Here is a 24296-nt window from a genome sequence, read left to right on the forward strand (position 1 = left end):
ACCCAAGTGTGTCTCAAATTAATTATTGCTGGCTACTTCAAAAAACTACTCCAAGCAGGACACAGGTCCTAGCATAAAGGGCAGATCTGATTTCAGTGCTCTTTGCACTGCCATTCGCCAGTTCTTTACATTCCCCAAACTAGCTTAGAAGAAAAGGGACATAACAGAGAAAACAGTAGTAGAGAGCTTGTGCCTACCCAGCATGCACAAAGGCTTCCTGGCAAATTTGAGTCTCCCCCTCCATCCTTTGTAGCGACAGCAACAGCCAGCAGCCCAGATTCTTAAGGCAAACTCTGCTCCAAAGATGAAAATGGCAAAAGTTTCCTGTATCAAGACACAAACTACGTTGTTAGTCTCATAACAAGTTTTGCAGTATTTCTGGACAGAAGGTCCCGAAGGAAATAGCTGAAGGAAATGAGGCACAAGTGTTAGGATATGTGTGAGAGAGAGAGGAAAAAAAGTGGAGGAAGAATACAGGTTGATGAAAGAGGCAAGGCAAAGTGGGACATGCCTTTCCAGCCTTCTAAATAGTCTGCAGGAGGAATTTGCCCCTGCTGTTGGGTAAATGTGAAGTGCTCACCCTGCCTTAATGTAAGGGCAATTACTTCACAGAAAGACCTCTTGTTCCACAAAAAAGGGGGAAAGATATGTGAGTGGTGACTGCAAAGTCCCCAGTGCACTCTATACCAGTAACCCAGGATTACCCACCAGCAGCTCATTCATGCAGCCATATCTATAGAGACAGGGCAGGACACAGTATATTCATATAGTCATAAATTTAAGGCAATGATAAAGACATATATAGGACAAATTTAAGGCATGTATTGTTCCCTTAAATTTTTAGTGGACAAAAAAATGGGATTTTCCACCTTGCTCAATAACCTTTCTAAGTATGGGGAGGGAATGGGGAGGAGAGGGCTTCTCTGAGGTGCTCAGCAGAGATGGGCCAAGGGCAGCCTGGGCACGTGGTTACTCCTCTTCTCTGTGAAGAGCTGGCAAGGAGGAAAGGGGTACTTTTCCTCATGCTCAAACCCACAGCTCCTCGTTGCTTCTGAAAACTGCTGAGAGCCACACACAAACAAGCACAGGAGGAAGAAGAATAACCTCAGGCTTTTTCAAAGGTGAAAGATGGGCTGTAAGCAGGGTAACAGAGACCAAAAGCAAGTTTCACATTCCCTAAGGGATGAGGGTGTTTTCATATAGGCACTTTTTGAGAAGGAACATGCAAGGGGAATTCATTTTTCATTCCTTCTGGCATTTAGCTGTTGCTCAGATCTACATGCCTCTGGGGGTACAAGGGGAAAGAGAAATTAAAACCCTAAAATTAATATTGCTGGGGATACTTTAGACAAGGACAGGTTAAGCGAGATGTCGTGCTTTGTATTTCATGACAGCTATGGGAGCAGAGGAAGTTCACTGTTAAGGTCATTTTCATAAAACTTTGAGTATGCCACGTTTATACTTAGTGTGTGTGGGTGTTCTCTATTTTTTAACTCTTCTACCAAATGAGAGGCCTACAGAAATAAAGTCTTGAGCATGAACTTCAACATTTATAGAACCAACGTTCTGGAATACACAGAGAAAGGAATGTATTTGCTGCAAATACATTTTGTCTCAGAGGCACTGCCTGCAACAATTTTAGTTATACTGCTATTGGGCACAAGCATGAGTCCAGTTCTGATGACCTCCCTTGAAAGAAATACTAGGATTAGTAGAATACCATAGAGTGAATCAAAATATTTGAAAGATCCCCCCCAAAAATAGTTTTCAAATGTGCTTAGGTCTGGCATGGTTAATAGGAAATTTACTGATAATTTGATGGAAGGACTGTTAGGCAAATACTCAAAAGCCTCAGGCTGGTATTTTTCCTCTCATTTTCTTTTTACTCAGGAACCTCACTTTCTTTTTAATCAGTTGTTGTTGACAATGGACTGGGAACTCTTCAGCAGGTAAGTGTATAGTCACTGCTCCAGGACCAATGGCAGACACCTTATGACATGCAGAGCTGGGAGTAAGTTTCCATCCCTGCTGATGGGGCTGATTTCAATTCAAGGGCATTACCAGGGTGATGCACCAGCCACAGTCTACTCACCAGCAAGAGGAGCCAGTCTCCCGAAACAGTTTCATACTCCTTGAAAGTTGTCAGGACAGCTAAGATCAAACACCCCAAGACAATCAGAAACCTGGAATGAAATAAAAGAAAAAAACCACAGCATCGTTACCCCTCTCTGTATTTGAATTGGAGATATTGCCTATAAAATCCACCAGGGGATGGCCCCTTCCTATTGGTGAGCAGAGAGGGGGGCTTTCATGAAGATCAAGGATTCTCAACCAGGATGGGGCGTGGGAAACTGGCAGTGATGGCAAGATCCTAAGTCAGAATATTCCTGGAACAGACATGCATTAATTAACTTGTTTGCATTCTTCAAGAATGAAATGGGTGATACTGCAGTTTTGGAAGGAATTGTATGGTATGGCAGAGGACTGTATTGCTCAGGAGGTCTATTCCAAGCTTCCCAGAATGGCACTGCAGTTACAGTGGAATGAATCTACTTGGCACTTCCTGAGACTGGGAAACAGTAAACGCTTCTTTACAATGCAGCACCAGGACAAACCCTCCCTTGAAAACTGCACTGCATTTCTTTTTTCTTTTTTCTTTTTCTTTTTGCACTCATTTCTATGCAGATGAAAAGACGAAAAGGTTTGAAAGAGAAACAGGAGAGGGTAAATTTCTGCTCCCCAGTAAACACAGTGCATGATAAATCAGTCTGTCTGTGAGGCTCCAGAATGCAGAGATTTGACTGAAAATTTAACTCCCACTGCTGTTAAATCCAATTCAATCTTGTTGATCTGCTATTCCCAGGGTCAAGCTATTCAAAATCCTTTATATATGAAGAGGTAAAAAATTCAAGGGAGTCTCATAAGTGATTACTGTGAAGCAGAGTAGGCAAAGCTCATATTCTGGTACTTTGTGTACCCAGATCATGGGGATTTTAATGTGCTTCCAAAATCTGATCCACAGGAACAGAGGGGCAGGTGGCCATAGAAATACTTTGAGTTAAGTAAATAAATTGGAAGGATGCCTCCATAAAAGCTCTGGATCCCCTGCTTTCATAGCTAGGGTACATCAAAGAAATGATAGGCATAAGGTACTGAAATCATCCAGGGGAAAAAGCTTGTGAGGAATCAAGCTGTGCTTAGTCTGTACTACCTATTTTGAATTTCAATCTGATACCTGTAGTGTGATTTCATTTCTTGCTGAGTAAAACTCCACTTGGTTTCACTGGGTGAAATGAGTGCAGACAGCGTGTGAGGGCTCAGCTCAGAGACACGTGTCCTCTAACCTGCCTCGGGTTTTCATTTCCTTCGTGTATGAGAAAACCCAAGGCTAGAGAACTGTGTTCTGAGAATTTGCAACTTCTTTGCAGGTGGAGTAAAATGACAGAGGTGAGCTCCAGATAACTCCTGCTGCCTTTTGGGGGGGGATTTCCTCCAAACAGCATCCACTAGCACCCTCCATGCAAGGAAAAGACAACAGTGAAACACTTCACAGCAAATCCTGAAGGATTACTTTGCTGTGGCTTTCCTAAAATTAGCTGTTCAGACTGAAGTTTCTTATGCCAGGAAAATTTCAGATCAGCCATTCTGAGCAAGTTTAGAACAGAAATAAATGTGTTTTCTCATGCCAAATAATTCTGAATTTCTTTGACAAGTTTCACCTTTTTCCATTCACCAGACACACTCCGGAGCATGAGTTATGTAGTTGGTAAGAAACAGCCATTGGGTCCAGAATGTGTCTTTTTCCATCTACCTATAACCACACCCCCACTGCTCAAGACATTTGGCCATTCACTTAGCAATTCTGTGATGCTCCTGTTATGTCCTCAAGCTTGATTTGTCACACCATACCTTGTTGTCCCCTCCTTGCAGTTATGAAACCAGTGGCTCTCTGGCTTGCCAAGACTCCTAATCCAGCTATTCTGCACCTCCATGAGCAAACTAGTGAAACCTCAACCAAGACAACGATTCCTTTGATTATCTATAAACTCTTGATCTGCCACATTACAGCCATTACAGTGGTACCATCACTAACACTCCACTTAAAGCCTTGAGCAGCTGCCTCTTGGTACTTTCCATTATAGACATTTCTTTATATCACGTGAAAATTCAGTCACCCATCAGCTCACAAGTATCATTTAAATGATTTAATGAAACGTGAAACACACTGAAAACAGTCCAAGGAAATTACATCATTGCATTACATCATTAACTACTTAAACTAAAGGCATGAATTTACCATATCATCCAACAGAACTCCACTGTCAATTAAAGATGATGTACAGATTTTTGTTCAAGAGGAAGACAGAAGATAAGTTAGTAGTGAAATCGTCATCTTTTGCCTAAAAATGCCGGCGGTTTTACCACTAGAGGGTACCGGTGCTCCATAGAGCAAGGGGATAATGCTCACTGTTGTTTTCCTTCCCCATGAAACAGGCTCAGGGCAGGTGATGTTCAGGTGATCGCACCCATGTATTTGATAAGCAAGAAAAGGAATCTCACGGCGGTGAAAGAGCTTTTTCTTCCTCGCTAAAAATCCCAAATGTTGATATTAATGGACAAGGGGTGCTCCTTTGATTTCTTCCTGTGGCACAGCTCATGCTGCAAGATCCAGTGCACAAAGTGAGAGCCCACCCGTGAAAACAACAGATCATGCAGGACAAAAACTCAGTAAAAATAGGGTGAGAGAGTGAGATAGGAGATCACAATTGACAGTGAATAATTTTAAGGTCAAATCTGAGCAGGGAATGGGGTCTGAAACCCCTGTTGAAGGAAGTGCATGAATGCACCGCAGAGAAGCAATTGCTGAATTTGCAGTCCCAAAAACCACACAGACCACAGAGCCAGGCTCCTGCCCCTTCCTGCAGTAATCCGGGGTGTGAAGGGATGAAAAGCTTGTGTTTGTACACATAGCTGCAATCCATCTCGGAAGGGTCGGCTGTTCTCCTGCTGCACCGTTTCCAAAGGATAAACACCAACTGCAAACACCCACAAGTTAATCAACTCACATCTCAGAAATCCTCCCTGAACATTTGCAATTGCAACTGTGGTTCAGAGCACTCGGTGAATTTTATTTTGCATTGATGCTATGCAGCCCAGCCTCTTCTGTTTTGGATCTTGGTGTTTGTGAAGCCTGCAAGTCTTCCTGTGTCCTCTTTCTCTGGAAGATGTTACACAGATGTCATCTTTCTTTTCTTCATTAGTCCCCCTTGCTCAGCAAAGATGATAAGGTACATCTTCCCCTTGCTGCTTCTGCCCATACTGTGGGATTCATGGGACATAGGAACCAAGGGTTAGAAGAAAGAAATAGGGTAAAAATGAAAGTTTGAAATGAAAATTGAGTCCTATTAAGCCTAAGCTTACTGTTAAACAGTGTTTCAGCAGGTGGCAGTCCAGACTTCAAGACTGTAAATCACATATACCAAATAAGTACCCGAATGTGGTTCTTCAGCTTTTTAGAATCATCCTTGCTATTATTTTACATAATTTTTCACAGCACATTACATTGTCCCTGTTTGCAGCATTATGCCTAAAATCTGATTACTTTGTTGTATGCATAAGTTGCAGACCACCAAAAGGCAGTGCTCTTTTGTCACTGTCACAACTAATATGTTTTTCTAGTAAATATTCTTAGTTTTAGAAATCACATACTTAATACTCATATTTTCTAATTATGATATTTTGGTGTATTAAAAACAGCATTCCAAAACCCATATATAATTTTCCAGAAAAGAAGAAGTAATTTATGACTATGCATGATCATGAATCTAATGTTTCTTGGATGAGCTTCACAGACTGTTTTGTTTGGTAAACTTGTACTGATTTCAATATTTCCCATTTTTTGAGCTTTTCTTCTCTATCTGCTTTCATTTGAAGCCAACAGAATGTAAATCTAGCTGAGAACCTTTATATTTTTTATATATGCAGGTGCTTATCATGTTTCCTTTTCACCATCCCTTTCTTCAAAATTGTAGGGGCAGATCACATTGTAATTTGCCTGTAATCTATTCCAAACCATACCAGTGCTTTTGAAGCTGTTATGAGGACTACATACATCATAGGCAGGCCAAACATTTGCATGTGGCATCATTTTGGCTAATTTTTGTGCTGCGTGACAAAATCTTAAATCTCAACAAGACTTAGTTGATAGTAATGTGTGCTTCTAGTGTTCAACTCATGCTGCCTCGAAGGAGAGAGCTCAAGCTTGTCAGAAGTATCTACAGAGGCCATTTCTTCTCTGTAAATGTAGGGACAGACTCTGGTGACCAGCTCCTATGGGGATGTTTCCTGTGTAAGTTAGCTGAATGCCACTTCTTATATTCAGCCCTGGTTTGGATATAATTACAAGCACCACCTTTTAATAATGTTCATGTATTTCAACTACTAAAAGAATTTGCCTTCTGGCCACAGCAGCCCAGTTCTTACATGACCAGTTTTTCTGAATTCCCTCGCTGTAAATTCAGGTATCACATCTACATGTGGTCAAGGATCCTGGTTATAAAATAATAATCCAGGGTCTGGGCAGGAAAGACTCTTGAACAGTTATAAGTAAGAAATCCCCTGCAGTGTGACAGTGCAGACTTCTGTTTGCTCTCACTTCTTCAATACCATTTCTTGCAAGCCATTGGGATTTCTTCTGCCTCCAAATGTTCATATGGATCTTAGATTTTTCTGCTTTGCTTCATTTCAAACTTTCATATCTTCCCTTAAAGCTTGTGCTCTGGTTTCATTATGTTCTGCCACCTGGTAAATGCTAATGGAATTCTCTAAGATTGTGATATATAAGGAAAATCTGGCAATGTTTTGCTAAATTTTTGGTTTAAGGTACTCAAAGCAATATGGTTCTAAACCATGATTCCCACACACTTTCCCAAATTTCATATTGGAACAACCTTATTTTCTTCAACTATTGGCTTTTACCCATAAGGATTAAAAATGCATCTTTTCTCACAGTTTTTTCAGTTGCTGTATATTCCTACCCACCATCTTTTTCTCTTCATCCAAACTTCATTTTTCACAGAACATCTGCAGTATCTTGCACTGATCGTTTTATGGTTGCTAATGAGAGGCTTGAGTTGGGATTTTTAACACTAAAAAAAAATGTCATTACCAAATATTTGAGAACAGCTCTTCAGAGAGAAGGGAATGCATGCCTGATTTCCACAGACTTGGGAATATTCACTGTTTAATATTCAGATTCTTGAATGTCAACTCTTCCAAGCAATAGGACAGAGATCAGTACTGAGATAAGGTGATAGGAAAAATCCAAACACTTTGTGAGGCTACAAAAGTGCAGGGTGTGCAGGGAAAAGCACCGAGACACTTAGTGGAGGTCCTGGAGAAGGGAAAAAGCAGCAAGTCCTACAGGTAGGGATGTTCAAAGGTTCCTCTTTCTCTGGATCCACAGACTCCACTGAGTACATACAGTTCCATGCAGGAGTCCCTGTTTCTATGCCATCATACAGCAAGGACAGGGTAGAAATGCCACACTCAGAAAGATGAATTACACTCCTGCTCTGCTGCAGTGGCAGAGGCAGAGCAAGTTCCTCCACAAGACGCAGAAGAAAACCTCAAGAAGTAAAGAAAGTTCACCAAAAGTTCCCTAGTCTCACTGGCATACAAGCTCATCTGACAGGTGATGAGGTGGTAGCCCAGAATGGCACTAGTCCATTGGTGACAGAAGTGACAGACATTCCTACATGGTAGGAAGCTGAGCAAGAAAAGCCCAAACCCTCACTCATGCCAGGTTTTTGATAATCTTGTGTTCTCATTGGCAGGAATGCCTCTGAATTGGCTTCACTGCCCTTTGTTCAAGTCTGGAAAGCTTTTAAAATCAAGATCTGGGAGAGGAAAGCTGTGCTTCACAGCAGGGCACCCAGGGTGCAGAAGAACAGCTTTTATATCAGATGGTTCCTCTTTCCTTCCTTCTGTGTATAAGCCAAAACCCAGGTTAAAGCAGCTTTATCTTGTTGCTTTTTCTTCAGGTCCATCCTAAAAACCTTTTTCTTTGGTGCCTGTTGACCACCATTGCCAGCTTTCTTAGGGAGTCTGGCATGCTGGTACAAAGTATTTTGGGTCAGCAACGTCAGAGACCACAGACACCATCAACCTGGATTTTCTGCTCCAGGGGACATTTCAGGAGAATGGTCTGATACATTTCCCAGGTTTGTTGGCACGAGACTGCAAAACAGCCCAGAACACTGCGTTTCCCTTCCTGGTTTTACTCAGCTTGGAAAACAAGAGTCATCCACCAAGATCCTATATCCCTCTTGAGACAAGTGTTAAAGGTGCTCCAAAAGGCCTGGCATATGTAAGTTACTAGGACAGACCTAGACATATCATCACCTGGGTGACTGACTGGGGGATAGATGGCAGGAGCAAAGGAGAGGCAATGACAGCATTAGCTCCCAAGGAGTTGTCTTCTATCCTCCTGCAGCTTGAATAAAGACAGAAAAGCTTCTGACCATTGCAACTAAATATTCTGAGTTACTTCGTTAGGGGGTTTAAATTCTATTTTTATATTAAGTGAAGGGCATTGGACTGAACTATTGTTTGGGGTTTTTATCTGCCATGACCAGTATGCTTATCCATAGGCTTATCTCTGGCTGGCAGCGTGCTGCTAATTGAGTTGAGACACATAGACAAGGAAACACGGAGAGCCATGCAGCACAGCAAAGCAGGGAGAGCACAGAGCCCAACTGCATCACCCAGCAGCCCCAGCTGCAGAACCCACAAATCAAAGGAGTTTCAGAAATGCTTCTGACAGGACATTCTCCAAAGAACATCAACAAACTTGTGTGAACCCATTTGAAGGTAAACTTCAAGATTCATACATTGGTTTCTTCTAATTTTTGCAAAAGAAAAGTGTAGGGCATTTGAAAGTCAGCCTGTAATTGAGCAGTCAAGTGCCCAGCCTTCAGCAAACCCTGTAAAGCAGTGAATTTACATTCTATAAAGAGCCTAAGGTAAGTGTGGTAATCATCCATACGAATGCCTAAACATCTGGAGAAGAATTTCCATGAAGGTACCTTTTTAAATATCACCAACACTGCTGTGTCCAGAGAGAAAAAAAGATCAAGGAGTCTACTTCAAACACGACAAAATCTCTGGGATACACAAGAATTTGAATCTTTCACACAGACAAGCTCCGATCTTCCCACAAATCCTTCACATTTCTTTAGAAAGGAGGAGAGGAATGAGTTATATCCTCTGAGTAAATTTTTAGAAAGCTCCAAAAAATGGAAACAGGAGAAACTTCTGAAATGACTGTTGTGCCTTTTGCCATGACTGAAAACACTGTCATTGACATTTTCTACCTTCCCATTTTAAATCAATGAAAATCAAGACTGTAGGAGACAGAAAAAAATCAAACAACCAGAAAAAAACCCAAAGAGCACACCCACCCACCCCTTCTAGGACTTGACCAAATTCCCTTTTTTCACAGCCACTAACATCAAATATTTTAGGTCCTCAAAAGGTGATACAGCTGAAAGTGAATTTCTAATGTGAAGGCAGCACTGTCCAGAAATAGCCTCTGTAGTCTCTAATACAGAGTTTCTAGGTACAGAATTGACAATATTAATTTGATGGCCAGACAGATTCTTACAGTGAGTCTTTGCTCTTCATCCAAGACTTCAACCAGTTTGGAAGTTTTGATAGTTGTGGGGTTTTTTTTCTTTTTTTGACCCTACATTGCAAAAAAAAAAAATACTTCTAAAAATTCCAATACTTTCAACCTAACATAGCACTTTCAGCCAAGTGGGATTGCCAAGTGAAAAAAACATTTCCAGTTGGGACTGTATCTTCTTTGCACGTGCCTTCTCAAACTCCATCACACACTCACCTTTACGCGTGAACATTAGCACTTCATGCAATGATCTCAGTTTTCAAATGGAGTGGGACGTTCAGAAGAAAAGTTGCCTGCAATATCCATTCCCAACAGATATTGTAGCATGGTCAAAGATTTGCAGCTGTGTAAGGAAGAGATGAGTGGCTGCACATGACCTGCACCCCACAACACTGCCAGTACTCTCCAGGTCCAGGTAACAGTTTAGTGGGTTTTTCATTAAGGGCAATGAAGGGTGTCCTCATAATGAAGCTCCTGCAGAGCCAAATGTATGGCTCAGTTCTCTCAGATTAAGTAGGATCTCTAGATTTTCTGGCATTACCTCCACAGAGAGCTCTATCATTTTGCACCTGAGATGGTCCTATATGTGGCTGTGACACAGGCCACCTGACTCAGGACTTTTCCAGCTAAAAGCATGAAGTGTTTACAGCTAGAATGGAAGAGAGTTCTTTCCCACACAGTGTTTAATCATGGCCTGCACCAGAGAAAATCAGACAAAGGTCTCAGATCTTTGCTTTGAACAATCCAGTTGTTGGGGGTTTTTTAAATCCGTGAGGACTTTCTGAAAAGTTTCTAATTTTTATATAAGTGAAGAGTGCAGAGTCATTGCTGCATCTCAGCCTATGTGACAACACTGCACATCAACTTTCCTTAACAATCTGGTCTGCAGGCTATGACCCATTCACAGACCCAGTGGTACTGCAGAACAAGCTCACACCAATCAGTCAGGGAAGGATTTCTTACTGTGCAGAATGCAAAGCAGATGAGCTGCTCTCACTTTATCCACCGAGAGAGGAAAAGAGGAGAAAGGATTTGTGCTAAAAGATGCAAGGTCTAAACCCACGTTACAGGAGCTGTGGATATAATGAACAGTGGTGGTGTGGAGGAGTGCTTTTTCTTGGAATACACAAATTGGCACAGACAGAATACTGTGTTAATAGAACCACTTCCCCTGCAAATTAAACCAGATTTTCAATCCAGTTGGACTTGATGCTGTTCCTGTACACCTTTTCTTACACCAGATTCTTCATTTTTCCTTTGTGCTCCATAGATAAGCAGCCTGTAGTTTGGCATTGATGATCGGTCAGACAACAAGGATTCACTGCTCTGGCCCATTTCCAGTACCCCAGAAAATGGCATTAGCTGGAGGCCAGGGAAAGGCCACTGAATGTAGAATATTCTAAAATCTCTCTCTAGAACAGAACTGGGAATGTCTCAGAGGCTCTAGGTGATCTCAGATATCATGTGAAATTAGCCATTTTTAAGCATATCAATATAAAAGTCTTATCTCGGTCTGATTGCAAGGAATGGGCTTTTATCTGATAATGATGGACTACCTGGTGTAACTTTTGGATGCCTTTAGGATGTTACCTGGGCAGTATGGTCTCCTAATCACACCTTCCCCAGATGGGTCAATGCTCGCTGCCATGTCCTTTCTCTCAGTGTAGAAATGAACCCACTCCCTGTAACTCAGCCTCACACCAATCAAACCACTGCCACAGGTCGTATGCAGTTTATTACCTGCCTTTCAAAATGTATTTGAGGGCCTCTCTTCTCTGGTAGTTCTGTATGAACACTGGGATTTTTTTAAACATTTTGGTGGGAAGACAGAAGAGGGACAGAAAGTGGATTTCAACCCTAAAATGTCACCTCCTGCTTTGATGGTTTAACACGTAACAAGATATGTGGTCTGGATAGAAATGTGAGGGTGATGATCAATTGTTTAGAGACAAATACCTTTATAATAGTGGAGGGTTTTCAATATCTTGCCTTTAAACTAATGAGAATATGTCAATAACTTTAAAGTGATTCAGCAAAGGTGCTTACAGAGGCTGTGTCATATGGAATTTCTGTAAGAGCTGCACCTCCACAGGAAAGAGCACTGAAGGGTCTGCAGAGGCAGGTCCACAGTGCTAATGGAGCCACTGAGGCCAACACAGGAACAGCCAAAGTGTGTGGCACACATAACTTATTTGTGCTTCTTTTTCATCTCCAGTTCACATTCATTAGTAACTGATGAGTTGTGTTAGCATGGCAAATGAATCACACCCTCCTTGAAGGTGAACTGTGGATAAGCTCTTTGGAGGTCATTGTATCCTGAGAAGTCTGATTTACACAACCAAGCAGTAACAATAGCACACGGTATTTGTACCTATGTAAATTTGATGCTGTTTTAAAGTATTTCTGCTGTTTTGCATTGCCATAAGCAATTAATCAGCATTCAGAATTCAGAACAATCATCTGTAAGCATGTGATATTTCATTTGAACTCTGAAGTCATTGGAGGAGGTTATCAGCCTTTTCCAGACCTGTCCAATTTTATTCCTGAAGTGTTTCACCAGCATCTGCAACAATGCTTCTCAACACAATGTATGATGGCCCTTTTGCTCAACTGACTCGTTAATATCTCAGATTACATTATCCCCGTTCAACCTGACAGGTTCAAACAAAGACAATTCTATCAAACCTTCAGGAAAAAACGGCAATATGGAAGGGAATATTATTATTTGTTTTTCTTTGAAGAAAGAGCTCTATTGAGTCAAATAAGTAAACTGAAATGGCACAGAATTCAGCATATGTAAAGTCCATTTAGAAAAATAAAGCCCAATTTGCAGGAATGAGAAGTTCTTATTGCTGAATGCAATCTAGCAAAGCAGTTTAATCTCTGCTAACAACTCTGTTGGGACTCACATGTTTGTGTCCTCAAAATACATGAATCTTTGGGTCTCTCCTAAATGGAATAGCTGTTTTTACTGAAAGATGTTCCTCTGTAACAGAGGAGTGCTGGGCACAGTGGGACACGGCCTTGGCATAATTTTCCTGTTCTTACTTGACGTCCATGGGAACAGGAATTCCTATTCTTAATTCAAGCTTTGCCACCTCCTTCTGTTGTGGCATCAATGCAGAGAGTGGCCTAATAATGAATCTGTAAGAATGGAGAGTTACATCCATTTTCAGGTATAGCATGACAGATCTGACCAGCCAGCAACAAAGCTCACTCAGAGAGCAGAACAGCCCTGAGCTGCACAGACTGTACCAGCTGGATTAGTGGGAGAGCAGATACTTAACTCATACGCATGCACACAGTTATTTGGGTGCCTAAGCTGAGTAAATCATCCATTGAATCTCAACTCATGCAGGTGAACAGAACAGAAAGCCTGGAGCAGAAAGCAGCAATACTGATGCTCTGCTTACAACTCGCAGTGCCTCTGCCAGTCCCGAATACTGGGATGATGGGGAAGGATTGCATCTGACACATAGAGCTTTGCCCTTTTCCTGTAAAATTAGGACTGATGCAGAGGGATGAATGTCAGGTCTAGGCTTTTACTGACCTCCCAGACAACTGTGATGGTTGACACAGGCATCTAAAGTGTGTGGAAAGTCAGGTTTTCCTCCCTCCACATCCCAGCAAGACATCTCCAGGGATAGGGTGACATACTTGTCATGTGACTACAGAAAACAGTGAGCACTAGGCTGTAACTCTTTCCTGGGTGAAAAACATACTGAATGAGATGATCCCTCCAGTATCTCAATGCTCTGATTACATAGGGATATTAGCCCTGGCTATCTACAGCATTGGCTGTACATTTGTATCTGGTATAACATGGCTTGAAGTTGTTCTCAACACTGATTAATTATTTAGCTCATAGGGTCTAACTGTTCCAGGGATGTTTTCTGAGTAGTCTTGATCAAGATGCTCATGACTGATTGCGCATTGATTTTTCCATTGCTTACCAGCAGCAGTAGTCCCACAAAGGTTCAGAATTCTGATCTATACTCACAGTAGTTCATATTCTTTTTAAACAGGAAATTAAGGAGCCAGTTCCAGGTGGCTTGTTAGCGGGGGGGAGGTGGAGGGTGGGGAGGAGAGACCTTGTAACTATTAGTTTTCAAGTTATTAGAAGTCTTGGGGTGCTGTGGTAAATTTAATGATAAAGTTAATTACTCACAAGAACAAAATTTGAAAGGATTTCACGGTGAATACTTCACATTAAATTACTGGCACTATTTTGGTCATTGTGACATTTTAAAAATAAGCACATGGTTATACTCAGCTTGCTTGCAAGGTTATTAGATGTGTCTCAAGATGCCTGCTTTAAGTGTGCACTAAACAGATGTAATGTGGCTGCGGATGCTGTTTATCTAACACAAGTGACTCAACATGCCCACAATAGAAAGCATGTAATTAAGTTCTGCACATACCACTATTGGAGTTATGGGGCAGGCTAAGAAATATTTCATTCTTTAGACTCTTGAGGGAACTTGTGCTTCCAGCATGGATCACTATGTTCTTTCCTTCACAGGACAGAAGAATACAAAAGTGTGTGAAATCTTTCAAACACAAATATTTTTTTGCCAGGAATTTTGAGACATTGTCCTTATGTCCCACAGTGCACAAAAGCAGGAGCAGCTTTTCCCTTGGGGCAGCACAGCAGAAATTAATAATGCAATGGCCATCTTTACATTCTGTTGCATCTTTCAACCTTGCTCCAGTGCTTAAGCTCATGTCAGCTTTATTCTTTCTGTAATTATTTAACATGTGGAAATTCTTTATGTTGGAGGATACTGTCACATATAAAAGTTTTCTTACCTCCTGAAAGTTGTTCCAGATTCTCTGTTCTATTTATTTCTAGCACAGCTTTTATTAGTGCTCTAATTTACAGAGCATGGAATAAATTGTATGTCTGTCTATTTATCTTTTGTTACAGCATTAATCTTTCCATTTTCACCTCAAAAGCAGGGCTTATATTGTAGCCATCAGATCCAGGAGTGACTTCATAGGCTGATTTAGCAGCAATCCCTATCAGTTAGTTGATGTCCCACAGATTCAAGCTTCATGAGTTGGATGATAAAGGAAGAAGCAAGAAATAACAGTTAAAAAAAGAATTGAATCCAGGGGTTTCTGATTCCTCTCCACTTGCTTTTATGGTACAACAACCTAGCTAGATTGGAGTCACACTAACAATTCCTTCAGCTAATGTTCCTAATTGATAAAGTAGCAGTGCATCAGATCAGAAATCTTTTGCATGCATGTTTTCCTTCATTCAGTTAGGAACAAATTAAGTATAGACACATTTTGTAGGATATCATTTATTTCATAGATATATATGAAATACATGCCTATGCTTTTGGGAGCTACCAATTCTAATATCTTAATGACTTATTAGAGTCAGCATGCATTGGTATGGTTTGTATGCTTTTGCCTGTGCCCTCAGGTCCTCCTCTCCACTTAGTCCCCTCCTCCTGCAAAATGGAATTCAGCCTCCTCCAGGCCATGAACCAGCTTGCTTGCCTGGTGAGGAAATTCCAAAATGGAGGTAGAGCAGGTAACCCCTCAAATTCTACATGCTGTTTGATGGACTTAGGTGCCTCAGGACCTCTACAGTGTGGACAAAACTAACAGGTTGATGCAGAAGTGTCTTGGCTGAGGAATTTAAAAGACCACTTGAGCACTGTTGCATATGACAGGATAAAGAGCACCTCAGTGATCTGGAGACATGGCAAGACTCAAGCTTGTGCAGTCCACCTGCCAGTGTTTAGGAGAACCAACATCCAGTGAAAAGATATGACAAAGTTATCCTGGGTTAACTGTCTCCTGTTGCTCCAGGTTAGCGCTGATTCTCTCAGGAGTATCTTTGTTACTCATTTGGTGGTGCCCAGTGGGAACTTAGAAAACCTGAAATATTAACCTGGGCAGATTCAGATAACCTTAATTCTACCCTGCCCTCAGCCTTAAAATCTGGACCTTGGCAATACTGGGCTTAGGGGTAGTTCAGACCATATGAATCTGTTGCCCAATCTTCACTAAGCACCACAAATTTACATTGACATCCCTCTAGTTACTCTGTGATGGGATTTCAGTCCTGATTAATAAGAAAAAAAAATATTATCTGTGGTCCCTGAGAACAAGTTTCTGTACACACACCCTTAAACCTTACCCTGAAGATGGAGAACCAGTCTGGTCAAACAGCAGGCCATACTATTACTGTTACTTGTTAGTACCTCTAATTTAATTGTAGGGTGTGTTAGTATGAAAGTGCTAGAATTAATGAATCTATCAAGGGCATTAAGACAAATGTAGCTGAAGTAGAATGGGTTAATTTTTCATGCTCAGAAGGAATTAATTAATGTGAGGGCACAAAGTCCTATGCTTTCACAGTTAATCTGCTTCCATTATCATTGTAGTGTGGATAAAGCAGGCTCAGGTATTTCTACATCCCAGTGAAACCTGTGCCATACTTGTTTTTTGTTTATTAAAAGCAGTACATCCGCAAAGGCCATCATTTAAGGAAAGTAATGACAGCTTGAACAGAAGTGCATAAAATCCAGGAAGTCTTTGATGCACAGAATGACACACTTTGTATATCTTACTTCCACAGTCTGAGTTAAGCCAAGCACCAGATTTGGCATCAGGTGCTTCACTCTGGCATTGAGTATTGGCTTAGGCCTAGATATTTTCTTTTCTTTTCCCTGGAACATAAGGCATTGCCTATTTCTTAGGCTTATCTTCACACGCTTGGTCTTCAGTATAGGACTTTTTAATTTAAATGATTCAGACACATTGTAGAGATGGCTTTGTCATTGTCCTGGTGAATGCACTGCATCTCTGATATCATCTGAAGAAAACACCTAATTTTGTGTGACTACATATGACTGAAGCTGTTGGTCCTTGTACCCTTTTCCAGTGATTCTGGAGGCTGACCATCCAGCATGGAGGTGCTGGAGGGGTTGTAACTCGTGCACATGCAGTGGACGCACCACGGAAATGAACATGGAAAGGTCATAGAATCACAGAATATCCTGGCTTGGAAGGGACCCATAAGGATCATCAAATCCAGCTCCTGGTCCTGCACAGGACAACCCCAATAATCCCACCATGTGCCTGAAAGCATTTTCCAAATGCTTCTTGAACTCTGTCAGCCTTGGTGCTGTGACCACTGCACTGGGGAGCCTGTTCCAGTGACCAACCACTCTCTGAGTGAAGAACCCTTTCCTAATATCCAACCTAAACCTTCCCTGACACAGCTTCATGTCATTCCCTTGGGTCCTGTCACTGGTCATCAGAGAGAAAAGATCATGCCTGTCCCTCTGCTTCCCCTTGTGAGGAAGCTGTAGACTACAATGAGGTCTCCCCTCAGTCTCCTCTTCTCTAGGCTGAACAAATAAAGTGTCTTCAGCTGCTCCTTCTACGGCTTCCCCTCCAGACCTTTACCATCTTCATGGCCCTCCTTTGCACACTCTCTAATGGCTTAATGTCTTTTTTATGTTGTGGTGCCCAAAACTGCCACAATATCCAAGGTGAGGCTGCCCCAGTGTAGAGCAGAGTGGGACAATCCCCTTCCTTGCCCAGCTGGTGATGCTTTGCCTGATGCCCTCCAGGACACGGTTGGCCCTCCTGGCTGCCAGGGCACTGCTGACTCATATTCAACTTGCCATCGACCAGAACCCCCAGATCCCTTTCACAGCACTGCTTTCCAGCCTCTGGTTCCCCAGCCTGGTCAAACATCCAGGATTGCCCTGTCCCATGTGCAGAATCCAGCACCTGCCCTTGTTAAACTCCACGTGGTTGGTGATTTGCCCAGTCCTCGAATTTGTCAAGGTCACTCTGCAGGGCCTCCCTGCCTTTGAGGGAGTGAACAGCTTCTCCCAATTTAGCATCAGCAGCAAACTTAATATACCTTCAGGTCCAAAACACCTATCTTTCTCCTTATTCCATGTTCCTACACTCCCTGCTATTTTACTGACCAGCTCTTCTCCCTGGTTCCCAGAACAGCTGTAAGAATGACATGACAGCACAGGATGTCAAGTGAAAAGTACTAAATAAAGGAAGCAGACATCAGTAGCTTCATTTTCCCCCTGTCAGGTTTAAAATAACTTTTGATGAATAGGGAGAATATCTTTTCATGTGAGCTAAAAATATTACAGGAAATTAAAAAGGGTTGTGAAGATGTTTAATCTGGAAAGTATATTCTATCATTATAACATCTTTTACGGCAGTTTTAGTTCTGATTTGAGCTCAAAACCTCAAACTAAACTTAACTTTGGAGCTCTCACAACATCTCCAGAGCGCATGCTGGTTGTTATATTTATAGACAGTGTTACATGAATGTTCTTCCCTCTTTTTGTGCAGCTATTCAGTAGATATCAAGGCAGTGGGTAGTACTCCGGAACACATCTGCTTGATATACCAGCATTATGGAGTCAGGAAGGTTTAATTTAGCAACTTTAACTGCATGAATTGTTCACAGAGCTTAGATGTGAGCAACCAGAAATTATTTAATTATTTTTAACATGAATACCAAATTACTTAGAGGCAGGTTTGTATGTGGGAGTGAGCATGTGAATGTGTATCTGAATTTATTCTCTGGCAACTAAACGTCCTACAGATATTGGTTTGCTACTTCTAGGAGAGCTGAAAGATCTAAACTACCTTGATTATCACCCCTATCTTAAAGAGGATTTCCCAAAATGCTTGAACAAATCTGGCAAATCAAATTATTAATTGATTTTGTGAAGTGTTTCTACTCTTTAGGTTAAAAAAAAAAGAAAAGAAAAGAAATGAGAGACAAAATGAACACCTGTGCCTTGGGGAACGAAGCCTAGAAAGAAACATTTGGAAACTTAAGAAAAGGTATGAAAAGAAAGTCAGAGATTGATCTTATGCATATAGAAATTACTGGTAAAACTGTCAGTGAAAGATCAGAGCTTAAAGCATGAACCCAAGAGGGGAAGAAAAGAAACAGGGCAATGATGAAAGACAGTAGGCACAGAGAAATGGTGACAGTCAGGCAGCAAAGCCTATAGCCAAACTCTTTCATGTGAAAATCTCCACACTTAGTGACCTAAGCACTTCTGATGTCTGGTGATTTCCCTCTTTGGGGAAGATGGCCCCAAACATACTGTCACTGTGCACTGAACTCAAGATGTTCAAAGTTGATGATTATTTTTCTTTGATGTTTTCTCTTTTTTTTTTTCCCCAGCCAATTTTTGCCACCTTAAGAATTTTTACCCCACCAATTTTGAGTACCTGTGTCTCTGGTGAATGGCAGACACCTTAAAGAGCAATTTAAAGAGATACTATACAGCTGTAAAAAACCCCTTTTCATTGTAATAGCTTGGAATACAGGTGGAAAATTGAGCTGCCCCTTAGCTAATATCATAGTTTTATGTGCTTTCCAGCAGACAGATATGTACAGAATAGGAGAAACCTACTAAGGCAATAAAGGCTCAGGGAATGGAAGCAGATAGGATTTATCTAAGGTTTTATTAGGAGAAAGAATTAGTTTTGAATTTTACCTTGTCAGTTCTAAAGGCCTGGGTCTTTAATCCTGCAAAGACTTTACTGTGCAATCTGTGCTGGATATTACACCACGATACATCATTCCCTGTTCACAACACAAATTCTTTTCTGATTGAGATTTTTGAAAACTTTGAGAAAAATAAAGCATATGATTCACCTCCCATTGATCAGCTGAACCACACTAGGCTGCAGAGCTTGTGAGGATGTAATCTTTTGGGGGAGTTAAATTTTAACAGACTGCTGGGGTTATTTTTGGTTTGTCATGTGCAAACTGACTGTAATCTCATTGGTACCCACTGAGAAGGCAGAAAGGATGAGGGCTGAGCTAGAACTGATGGTGAAAGGTTATTCTTAATTTTGATCTGGCAAGCGAGTTATCAGCCATCATGAATGACAAGATTCCTTCTCCCACTCAGTCAGCAACAAGCAGACTTTAAAACCTACTGTCATAAGAAAGCATGATTACAAAGCCATTTCAAAGTCAAGGTTGAAAACCTCAAATGCTTCATTGCCCCTTAGTATGAGAATATGAAAGAGCATCATACTTTTTCCTCCTTGTCTTCATTCACTAATACTCTAAACAAAATCTGCAGCTGTTCTGGGAGGCAATTGACAGTAATAGACAAGAAAGAATATTTTACCTTAAAATGGAGAGAGAAAAGTGTTAAGAAAATGAGAGGTTTCTGGATATTTTTGGCAAAATCAAGCTCTGGATCAAATTGTCTGGCAACAGAATGGAGGTCTTTACCATGACATAAGAACAAATGATGCCACAGGCTGCTGAAAAAAACTGCTTATAACTGGATGAGGCTTTATGTTAATTTAAAATGCAGTGATTCAATAAACAGCAAAAGTGGGGATCATTTAATGGGTTTGTGGGATGACATACCACCACAAACTAACAGAGTAAAGTTTTCCATCAGTATCAGTGCTGATTTGAAACGTCTGTTTTCAAAGCTAAAGCAAACCAAGAGAAAATTAAATAACAAATTTATTTCTTAAGTAAATCCTTCTATTTACCCTCAAGGAAATATTAAAAAGAAACATGTAAGAGGATCATTTGATCTAGTTATATAATGTGAACAAATCTCTGAGCAACAGCTGCAGCACGAAGAGGGCATCAATGTTAACTCTCCAGCATGGGCATCAATGTCTGACAATTGGCACCCATGGAAAACACTTTTTTGCATATGCAAAAACCAGTTGCTAAGGGGATCTGACAACTATTTAAAGCCAGAAAGTGGCAGGCATCTTTATGCATGCTCAGTGTTATGGTGTCTCTGTAATCCTCTCAACTTTAATGCAAATATTTGTGGGTGAGAGGTATCACCTAAGTTGAGTAAGATCTCTACCGTCTCGCATGTAATGACAGAAGAGAGGAAGAACAGAACAGAAGAGTGATGTATAGCCCACATACAGAATGAGCCACTGGCTTCTATAGAGCCTGGTGCCAAAATGAAATGATTGCCTCTATTCAACATGTCCGTGCTCAAAATATTTAAACCCTACTGCTGATGAAGACCTACTGAACCCCTGTATGCTACATGTCCTGCTGCTTTCCACAGATTGACAAATATGAGACAGAAGGATAGCTCACCTGCCTGATGTTTGCTTGCTGATGACAAGAGAGAAACCTCAAGTGGGAACTGAAATTGTAGACAAAGTGTCATCTGACACAAATATGTGCCAGAAGCCCTGTCTTGTATGAAATATTGTCCACACAATTCAAGATAAGATAATTCAAAGAAGCTGCTCAATTCTAATCACGTTTCTGAAAATAATGCTTTTTTTTGCTTTCCAATATCAGTCTGATATCTGACCATAAGCATACTTTAAGCACTACACCTCAGCAATTTCTTCTTGCGGACAGGAAGACAAGGTGACTTCACGTACAGCCTCTCAGTGCAGTCTGGCAGTACTCTTGTGATTCCCAGAATTTTGAAACACTCTACAGAGGCAGGATCCAAACCAACAGAGGTAACATTTCTGATGGGAGGTTTCTCTTAGAACCGCGTTAACAATAACCCAATAAATTAATTCTGCTATCTTCACAATTCTCCTGGGTGATGTCAGACCATACCTAATGCTGCCTTCCCCTGAGTTACACAGGTAATCAGAGCATGCAGCACAAATCCAGAGTTCCGCTGAAGGAGACCTTAGGAAGTGCAAATTTACAAAGGTTACAGGGCCAATATTTTCTGGAAATTTCCAGGACCCACTGTGCTAACAAAACTTCAGTTAAGGAAGCCTTGTTGAGACACTCCTGAAGTGTGAGATTTGTACTCAAAATTCATTAAAAAAAAAAAAGCCTGTTCTGTGTTATTAAGAAACAGTGGCTTGGTAATTTCCTTTGCAGGACATTTTATTTAACCTGGAGTCAGCTTACAATCTTGGAATATGAATTACCTTGCACTAATGCTATCAATACCAAACACACCGAGGTGTGCTTTTGCAGAGCAACTGGTCTCTTTATATAACCTAAATTGAAATCATCCATTGCCTTCCAGTGCTTCCACGTTAGTGTGTGATTTCAGCCAAAGCCTGATAGCCAAAAGCAGAAATTGAGTAGGAGATTAATGTTATCTGGTGACAAACAACTATGGTGGATTTTCTAATAATGCTGATAATAGCTCATTAATCACAAATGAAACCCTGCAATAATATAGCCACTGGCTCACGGGGTAAGGAGGAGGTTACCCACAGTAAGAGCAATCACCCCTCTCCTTCCCTGCACCCTTCCCAAATGCCATGCAGCCCAAGTGGTGTCTGCCGGCACAGCCCATTTTGATGACCACAGCTGCTGTCAACACAACTGTACCACTTCCAGGAGCACTTATACTCCTGAGGAATGGGGAAAAATCATCTCTGGGACATGCAACATAGCATGTCAGACTAGGCAGAGAGCTCTCCCTGGGCAAAATTTCATTTCTGCAGTGCTGTGAGCTTCCAGGCAGTGATGTGTAAACTGGTAAAAATCTCACAGGTAACACCCACATCTGTTGGTCACTTTCTCTAAATCCCTTTAGCCTTGGCATTGCCCAGAAGCTGCAGAGCACAAAACATTACACCCCAGCACAACCACAACCCAGAAGTGATGACAGCTCCAGAGAGCAGCTCAGGCTGTAAACCTATATCTGGTATTTAGGATTCATTTTATGTTATCTTTACACTGCAGACCAAGCAGCAATTTTAATACATGAGTAAACACATAGATTCAACATGCCAAAGGAGAAAACATTCTCCTGGGATATACACAAAAGGCAACTTAGTGGGTTTTTTGCCTCTAAGGCTTGCCAGTGCCAGAAGACCTCGAAATTTATCTTGTAACTGCCCACTGCTCTTTTTTTTCATCTCGTTGCTTGCTCCTTCCCACCCTGAGGACATACTGTACTTTGCACTACAAAGAGATACAGAATTTGTCCTAGAAAAAAAAACAACACAAACCAAAACATTTTACTAGGAAAAAACAATGCAACATTTTCTATCAACTCCTTTCTCACTTTAGCAAAACATTGCTACCACCTTAATGGATGAGCATCTAAATGAATCCTTCCTAGCCTGCTTTAAACTTTAATCTTTTCATTTTAAAATACAGCCTTCTGGCTCTGAGATATTAAATACTTAAAAGGGTGAATTCTGCCCTCACCTACCAGTTCTCGTGGGATAATTGCCATTCCAATCCTACTGGGAAAGATACACTGGCTTTGGTCTCGGGTGAACCGATTCAGAACTTATAATGTGCAACTTCTCTCCCTCCTCAGGTTACAGCATTTTATTGACTTTTGGTGGCTAGCTGAGCAGACTGAACGTCTGTATATCTCATTGCAAGCTAAATCCAAGATTATATAGTGAGCAAAAGTCTAATACATTAATAAATAATAACCATGCAGAAGAAGGTAGGAATTCAACACCTTCTGCAAGTACTTGCAAGGGTAAAAGCAGTGCCACTAGGCACCCCAGAATGAGCTGCTCAGTCTGACAGGCTGAAGAACCAAGGGCATGGTGTGGTCATGAAGAAACAACTAGTGCTGCTCGATGATAGAAATTCATCCTTTGTTAATAAAATTTTATGGCTGAAACAGGTGATTTAAAGGCATTTTGTTGTCCCGTGTTTCTCTCTTGGAGGCAGCAGAAGTGTGTTAGTGGTAAGACAGCATGAGCCAAGTAAATGTCAAAGAGAACTCCTCAGAAGTTGTCACTTGCAGTGGTGGATTGACTCCAAGCGGTGGTACAGCTGGACCTGCCTTGGCTCCTGCAGACAGTGCCTGGTGATACGTTATATTGGCAAAACCAAGAGTCCCCAAACCAGACAACCCAAAATAGATTTTGCAATCATCCTCAAAATCCATTGCTAGCACTGCAAAGGCCAAGGGCTTGGAAAAGCTGAAATTCGTTTCCAGTCTAAACACTATTTTCTGTCTCAGCCATCTGTTGCTCCCCTGCTTTCCCAAGGGAGTTGTGCCAGCTGTCTGTGCTGCACAGCTCCCCACTGAAGGAAGGGCTGCAGCCCAGGGAATGGCCTGTGCTGGGGCAGGGAGATGGGGGAGGCAGGAGGAGCAGTCCAGAGGGGCTGTGAGGGGCCAACTGCAGCCCCATCCCCACCCGTGCACACCTCAATGTGGGGGGGAAGTGCTTTCAGTCCATATTTCCGCAGAAAGTTTGGAAAAACCATCACTGGTGGGTCCCATTACCCTCAGTGAACCAAATATCAGTTTATACATTCTGGATGTTTTAACATTTTCTTTATTACTTAATCCAAATTAAAAAAAAAAAAAGGAAAAAAGAAAAAAATATTATTTTGACACTCATTCTAGAGGAATTTTTTTGTTTTTGTTAGTAACTGTCTGGAGTTAACAGAAATGACCACTGCCTGTCTGAGTGTCTGGAAGGTCAGTCACAGTCACAGTCAGGGGCAACCCTGGGTGTGTGTATAGACTGGGGAATGAGAGGCTGGAGAGCAACACTGTGGAAAGGGAGCTGGGGGTTCTGGTCGATGGCAAGTTGAATATGAGTCAGCAGTGCCCTGGCAGCCAGGAGGGCCAACTGTGTCCTGGAGGGCATCAGGCAAAGCATCACCAGCTGGGCAAGGAAG

General features: G+C 41.5%; 1 protein-coding gene across 1 annotated transcript in view; it reads right to left on the bottom strand.

The window, feature by feature from the left end:
* Positions 1-24296, bottom strand: part of KCNQ3 (potassium voltage-gated channel subfamily Q member 3) — a 200207-nt gene that overhangs the window by 35541 nt on the left and 140370 nt on the right. Inside the window, exons 3-4 of the mRNA XM_027684389.1 lie at positions 2093-2183; positions 198-324 (exon numbers count right to left, since the gene is read on the bottom strand). Coding sequence (XP_027540190.1) covers positions 198-324; positions 2093-2183 — 218 coding nt within the window. The remainder of the gene's footprint in view (positions 1-197; positions 325-2092; positions 2184-24296) is intronic.

The sequence above is a fragment of the Neopelma chrysocephalum genome, unplaced genomic scaffold, assembly GCF_003984885.1.
Source record: "Neopelma chrysocephalum unplaced genomic scaffold, ASM398488v2 Primary Assembly neopelma1_66, whole genome shotgun sequence".
NCBI classification, from domain to species: Eukaryota; Metazoa; Chordata; class Aves; order Passeriformes; family Pipridae; genus Neopelma; species Neopelma chrysocephalum.